Source organism: Eurytemora carolleeae, unplaced genomic scaffold (assembly GCF_000591075.1).
Source record: "Eurytemora carolleeae unplaced genomic scaffold, Eaff_2.0 scaffold2, whole genome shotgun sequence".
In the NCBI taxonomy this organism is placed as follows: Eukaryota; Metazoa; Arthropoda; class Copepoda; order Calanoida; family Temoridae; genus Eurytemora; species Eurytemora carolleeae.
The window spans coordinates 770,335-776,793 of NW_019396051.1; the positions used below are offsets into that span (position 1 = coordinate 770,335).

Here is a 6,459-nt window from a genome sequence, read left to right on the forward strand (position 1 = left end):
GGGCCGAGCGCTGCGGCTAGGATGGGCTAGGGGGCCGAGCGCTGCGGCCACGGGTTAGGTTAGTTAAGACACTTTCTGGGCCGAGCGCTGCGGCTAGGATGGGCTAGGGGGCCGAGCGCTGCGGCCACGGGTTAGGTTAAGTTAAGAAACTTCCTGTCACACCCATGTACAAAATTGATAGGAGGGGGGGGTCCAAAAATCGTTCTCTAGGAATATACCGTAAATATTTGAACTCAATAAACAAATTTATCCCTTTAAGTGTGTGTGTAAAGTCTGACAGAAGTTTTTAGTTGGCATGGTTTTGGCAAACATCCCCTTTACTTGACAGAAAATGATACCTGTGTATAATTATGATAACTCGAATCTCTAACCTGAGTGGTCCTGTGTTGAACTCCTCCTGCTCCCTAGCCTCCATCTCCTCCGGGGTCATTTCAACCTTACTCATCTTAAAGCTCTAGGTATAGTTCGTCTGAAAGAGATATTCATACTTTAACTAGGTTCAGCGTAATATACATCATTTATAATAATTTATTCACAATTTCAGTGTTTCAATACAAAATAATTTCATAATGAAATATTTTTAAAAACGGAAAAGTGTACTTTGTTCCAAGGTGATTAAATGCCGGGAAAAATAAACATGGAGTCGGATACAAACTAAACGTTTGAGGCAGGTAGATGATTATTATAAAATGTCGTCTTCACAGGAACAGGGATAAATACTATAAATTTTTCTGTTAGGGGGGGGGGGTTGTGAAGGAAGATCAGTCATTCAGTTAAAACTTAAATCGGTTAAGATATATAGAGGGCCAGAAAATTTGGGTTTAAATAAATACTTCAATTCTATCAATACAACGTCAACGTGTGCAACATTGCGAAATTTTATCTTCCAGTATTTTTTTCAAGGTATACAGCTATAGCGAATAAAAGCTTGTACAAATGAAACGTTTCACAGTCTACATTCAGTGAATCATCTAGTTAGATATCAACCAACTGAAAAAATTGTAAATCTTGTAAAGTTGAATCGTTGAAACAAAAAAAAATGGTGGGAAAAGCATGAAACCAAAGAAGAAATATGTTCGTTCTACGCACATTAAAAACGTTATAAAAAACCGAAAGCCTAAAACGAATATGTCTGATTGTCTTAAATAGCATGAATGTTAATGAATGTTCTTTCTTCAGTATAATGGTGATTTTAACTCCCGTGAATTGAGATTATCGACCGTCCCAATGATCAGGACGTGTTGGAGATGTGTTAACAAGATGAATTTGATTATTAGGAAAATGCTTTATCCGAGGATCAATATCGTCAACACGAGGATATCTCCACTCTATCTCCGTCCGTAATGGAGCTCCGGGTGCTTCTCTTAATCGGGAAACATCGGTGGCATGTCCAACTCCGCGATAGAGCTCAGGAACGTCCGGGTTTCTTAGGCTTGGCTGGATTGGTCTCACAGGACCTGCTCCTAGATATTCAGTACCTTGGATTCCTCTGTACCTAGATCCTACATAACTTTCAGGAGCCGTCCTTGGTCGGTTGTAATCAACATCTCTGGGATACACAGGCGGATGCTCTAATCTTTCCCGGATTAATCCTGTTTGATGATCGCGGATTCCTTCGGTTGGACTTGCTCTAACTCCTGCAATAGGAACATGATGCATTCCAGACAACATTTCATGGATTCCGCGGACTGGGTTTGGATTAAACCTTTCCATTTTGGTTCGTTGAATCCCTAAAACTTGATTCTGATGAGCTCCCGACGCTGGACCTACGAGAACAAGAATGTTATCTGTATTATCATTTATAAAGGGTTACCCACAAAGGAAGAGACTGAAAAGAAAAAAATCCTAAAATTTGACGATCCCATGGGATAAATAAAGTCTTCTGTCTTGAATTTTGTATTTTAACTGATTATTTAATAATTTGATGACAAAGTATTTATTTCACAGTTGTAGGGAATCGTGAATTTGAGAAACCGGACAGTATAATTTCTCTAAATTCGTCGCTGACGTCTCATCCTTTGTAGATAATCCAGTATTGCAGCTTGTGTTTTTTTTGGTTTGGATCCGGCAACCGTTAAAACAAGACGCGTGCAGATAGATAGATCAGCACTGAAAAGAGAAAATTGGTATTGAACAATGAACATAAATATCAAAAGAAAATGTGCACTAACCTCTATAATCTAAAGAACGATATTCATCCCGGGGGTTGGCTCCAGTGAGTGGTAAAGGCTGGACACCTAGAGAGGATTCTGGATACGTGTTCGGATATCTTAATTGATCAATCTGATGGGTTCCATATTTATCATACATTCTTTGGTCCTGGAGAACATCTCTCTGACGCTGAACCTCTACCCTGTCATGCTGAACCTCGTTGTTTATTCTCCTGGTCTCAAACCTTCCTCCTAGGTTCTCAATCCTATAGGGATCCCTCAAAGGGTCAGTTCTCTCCTGTTCAAACCTTCCTCTGTTACCCTCTTTGTGTGGTAAACCATGATCTAAAGTTCGTCCGTCTCTCGGATCATTGTTACGCTCATATTGAGCTGTTTGACCCCTGGGTATAGGTTGAAGATTACTCCTCTGTGCATCCTGATATCCAGGAGAGGATCCACCTCGCACATTTTCAGCTCTGTGTCCAACTCTTTGTCTCAGGTACTGATGAGCTCCACTATCTGAACCATGTCCAACCGAGCCCCGACCTGACTCTGACATACGTTCTCCCGTCTCGGAAATATGACCTGAAGCTAGACTTTCAGATCTTTGTCCGTCAGTAGATCTATTCAGTTCAACAGTTTGCATAGAGGCAGCCAGTCTTTCAATCTAGATAAAAGCAAAACACAAAAGGTCGAGAAAATAAAAAAATCATTTTGAAATGAAAAATTACGATTTTGAATATATTTTTGATTATTAGCTGAAGGGTACTTAATTTCTATTGGCTTCCGAAAAGAGTCGTTGCCACAAACTCTGATTTTCTAATCCCTATATCTTTGCAGCCCAATGTCGTAGTACTTATATATTTCAAACTAAGATTTCTGTTGGACCAAATAATCTAAGTTTGAAATATCAAAGGTATCGGGTTGCACTGCTATAGGGACTAGAAAATTTCAATTCGTGACAGAGACTTAAATCCATTCTTTTAAAATAATTTGAGAAAACAATCTACATTAAACCTTAATAATTAGAAAACTATTTTTCTCCTAGCTTGTATCTTATGCAATAATGCAGACGTTTCATAAAGATTTTTTCAGTAATTTTTTTTGCTGCATAAAGTGTGATGGACGATTTGGAAAAAAACAAAACCTGGGTTGCTTTCTCCTTTATCCGCGCCTGGACGGATAACAAAATTTCGTTCTTCTCCTGATTCACAATTATCAACTAAATTTTGTATCTTAACACATGGATCTGAAACCTGGGCCTATTCAGTACTTTTAATTTGAATTTAAACCCTGAGCCTACTTATTTAAATATCTTGGCAACCCAATGTCGTAGACCTTACAAATTTCAAACGTTGAAATCTGTTAGATCAAATGATTTAAGTTTGAAATATCAAAAGTTTACATCATCAAGCTTTAAAGATGTAAGAATTAGAAACTTTGAGGTTTTGGCAAAGACTTAATTCCTTTGAATATGAACCCTGAGCTTACGTTGTATCTCTAGATCTAAATCTGAGCCCTAAGCTATATAAGTAGGTTTCTTTACAGAATCTGAACCCTGAGCTTACTTTGAATCTTTAGATCTAAATCTGAACCCTAAGCTATATAAGTAGGTTTCTTTACAGAATCTGAACCCTGAGCTTACTTTGAATCTTTAGATCTAAATCTGAGCCCTAAGCTATATAAGTAGGTTTCTTTACAGAATTTGAACCCTGAGCTTACTTTGTATCTTTAGATCTGAATCTGAGCCCTAAGCTATATAAGTAGGTTTCTTTACAGAATCTGAACCCTGAGCTTACTTTGTATCTTTAGATCTGAATCTGGGCCCTAAGCTTATTCAGCATCTTAACATTTGAATCTAAACCTTGATCTCACTAGGTATCTTTAAATCTGTACCTGAACCCTAATCGTACTTTAGATTAGAATCTTACTTCTAATTTTGAACCCTGAGCACCTGAACTCTAAACTATTGATTAACTGTTGTAATTAGCTTTCTGCCCTTAAATGACTCAATATTTATGAATACATTAAACCGTATATTAAGGAACTTATTAAATGCAACATATTCTAATTTTTGAATCCCGCTTTGTTTGCAACCTGATTATGTAAATCTTTGATATTTCAAACTTAGCCTTTCTGATCTCACAGTAGTCATAACTTAAAAAAGTCTATGATATTCATGGCATCAGGTTGTGATGATTCAAAAATTCTATGGCGAGTTATCAGTTCCTTTGTGAAGCTGAACTGTTTACTTTTTGAGGTTTAACGAACAGGATAGAGAAATTATTAGCGTGGAATTAAATCATTCCCACTGTAAGAAATGTTTCAATTCTTGCAGCCTGAAAAGGAGTTTCCTCTTCTTTGGTTTTAGGTAACACTAGATCTATCTGCTTAACTTAGTAAAATTTTTATTTACAGTTTAGTTGATTCCTCGAGTTTTTTGTTTTCAGCTGAAATTTTTGTTTGTAAATCTCGAATCATGCTCTTCATTTTCTTCGTCGTTCTGCCAATGATGAAGTAAAAATTTAATTCTATAATCATAAACATCGAGTCATTACCAATCAACAATTCAATATGAATATGAATATGAATATGAATATGAATATGAATATGAATATGAATATGAATATGAATATGAATATGAATATGAATATGAATATGAATATGAATATGAATATGAAAACGAATACAGACAATCATAAATGAACATTATACATGTACATTAACCCGAACGAGCCAAATGCAAATACAAACACAAACACAAAAAATGAACAAGAAAATGAACATTAATAAAAGTCCAGGCATTCCTTGTGAACTGGTGATTCTGATATGCAGATCTCTTCCGAACCTTTGCCAGTGAATCCTCATTCCTTTACACAGCGGTCAACTTATACCACGCAAAAATTCAGATTTTTAAGACAAAAAAACTGCTTACTCGTGTCAAAATATATTTCTTTGCATTTAGATAATGTAACCCTATAATATTAACTATTTGATCTGGCAGAATTCATAGTTTACCATAGTCGATTTCACAGATGTAAATAGTAAAAAGTTTAAGACGAGTTCTTTCTTTATTAAATGAATTCTTCATCTGATATGAAAAACCGTGGTTTAATGAATGAGAAAATTATTCATATCATAAATTAATAATTGTCAATATTACAGTTCAAGGCTGCCTGTTGAACACTTCTTTAAGATGAGGAGGTAAGGACATAGTGATGGGGAGAACTTTAACCGAATTCTTCTTACACCCTGGACATTCATCTTTCAGATTTACAGTACAGTCTTCACATAGCATACATCCACAGCTTGAGATAGAAAACTGCTTCGCCTTAAACCAGGTTGCAAAAGTCAAGAAAGAAAAACATTTAAAGGGACTGTCATCATAATTTACAGAGGTACTGACAGGGATTGTTTACCTAATTAAAAGTGGATACAAATAACAAACTATTGGAATTATTAAACAGTTGAGCTATTCTTGCCACTCAAAATTATCCCAAAGGACCAAAATAACCGATAACGTCAAATAATCATAATCGTGTAAACCTATAAACCATCAAGTCTGTAAGTCCTTTTTTTCTCATGAAAGTACTGTGAAATTAGAAAAACTGGTAATCCTTCAACCAGGGATGTAAAGAAACGAAAATAATAGAATAAAGGTTCAGTACCCAAATAGATTCTTTTACAATAGATGGCATCAACGCATAATTTGTACACTCTCAGTAAAGCTGTATTCTTACGTCACAAGTGTCAACTTAGTTTTTGTTCCGACAAAATTATTAATAATAGAGATAATTTTAGAATAGTGTTTATCTTACAGTGCAATTTAGTGCAATTTTATGAATTAATTTTCTTTTTTAAATTTTTTTTATTTAATCTTGGAAACGTGTTATTTAATCTGAGAAAATTTCGTTTTTCTTGTTATGTTCGACACTTGTGACGTCGTGTATAATTGATCCATTTCTCTTTTGCCACTTATTGTACTTAATTGTACTTGATAATCTGTTTGGTTGTACCAATGTTCAAAACAGATAATTACAACCTATCCCTGAGCTTCAGACAGCTGATCAAACCTTGTACAACAGACTGTACAGGTAACCCAGTAGAGATGGCTCGTACCGGACATCTTCGGTAGGCTTAAGTTGTTGTTATTCAATATAGAGATGATCCCTGCAGAGTGAAAACATATTTGGTTCTACAGGAACAAAGGTTGTATCCAGCTACGATCCATCCTTCACAAGAACAAGAACAAGAACCATTTCTAAACTCTGGTCGGAAAACAATACATAAAAAAGAAACAAAAAATTCG

The 6,459-nt window shown here is 35.8% G+C and overlaps 2 protein-coding genes across 3 annotated transcripts in view; both read right to left on the reverse strand.

Annotated features, from left to right (window-relative positions):
- LOC111705314 (probable small nuclear ribonucleoprotein Sm D2) overlaps positions 1-445 on the reverse strand; it is a 1,652-nt gene extending 1,207 nt beyond the window's left edge. The window contains exon 1 of the mRNA XM_023477818.1: positions 372-445. Coding sequence (XP_023333586.1) covers positions 372-445 — 74 coding nt within the window. The remainder of the gene's footprint in view (positions 1-371) is intronic.
- Positions 1-6,420, reverse strand: part of LOC111704693 (uncharacterized) — a 6,872-nt gene extending 452 nt beyond the window's left edge. The window contains exons 1-8 of one of the 2 annotated variants that reach the window (XM_023477010.1): positions 6,199-6,412; positions 5,327-5,481; positions 4,958-5,020; positions 4,581-4,653; positions 3,298-3,354; positions 2,172-2,817; positions 1,479-1,766; positions 372-469 (exon numbers count right to left, since the gene is read on the reverse strand). In XM_023477010.1, coding sequence (XP_023332778.1) covers positions 447-469; positions 1,479-1,766; positions 2,172-2,817; positions 3,298-3,354; positions 4,581-4,653; positions 4,958-5,020; positions 5,327-5,481; positions 6,199-6,276 — 1,383 coding nt within the window. In that variant the 5' untranslated portion in view covers positions 6,277-6,412 and the 3' untranslated portion in view covers positions 372-446. Of the gene's footprint in view, positions 1-371; positions 470-1,478; positions 1,767-1,792; positions 2,110-2,171; positions 2,818-3,297; positions 3,355-4,580; positions 4,654-4,957; positions 5,021-5,326; positions 5,482-6,198 lie in introns of those variants that run through there. The other variant, XM_023477018.1, reaches the window with a different exon arrangement.
- Positions 6,421-6,459: the final 39 nt, after the last annotated feature.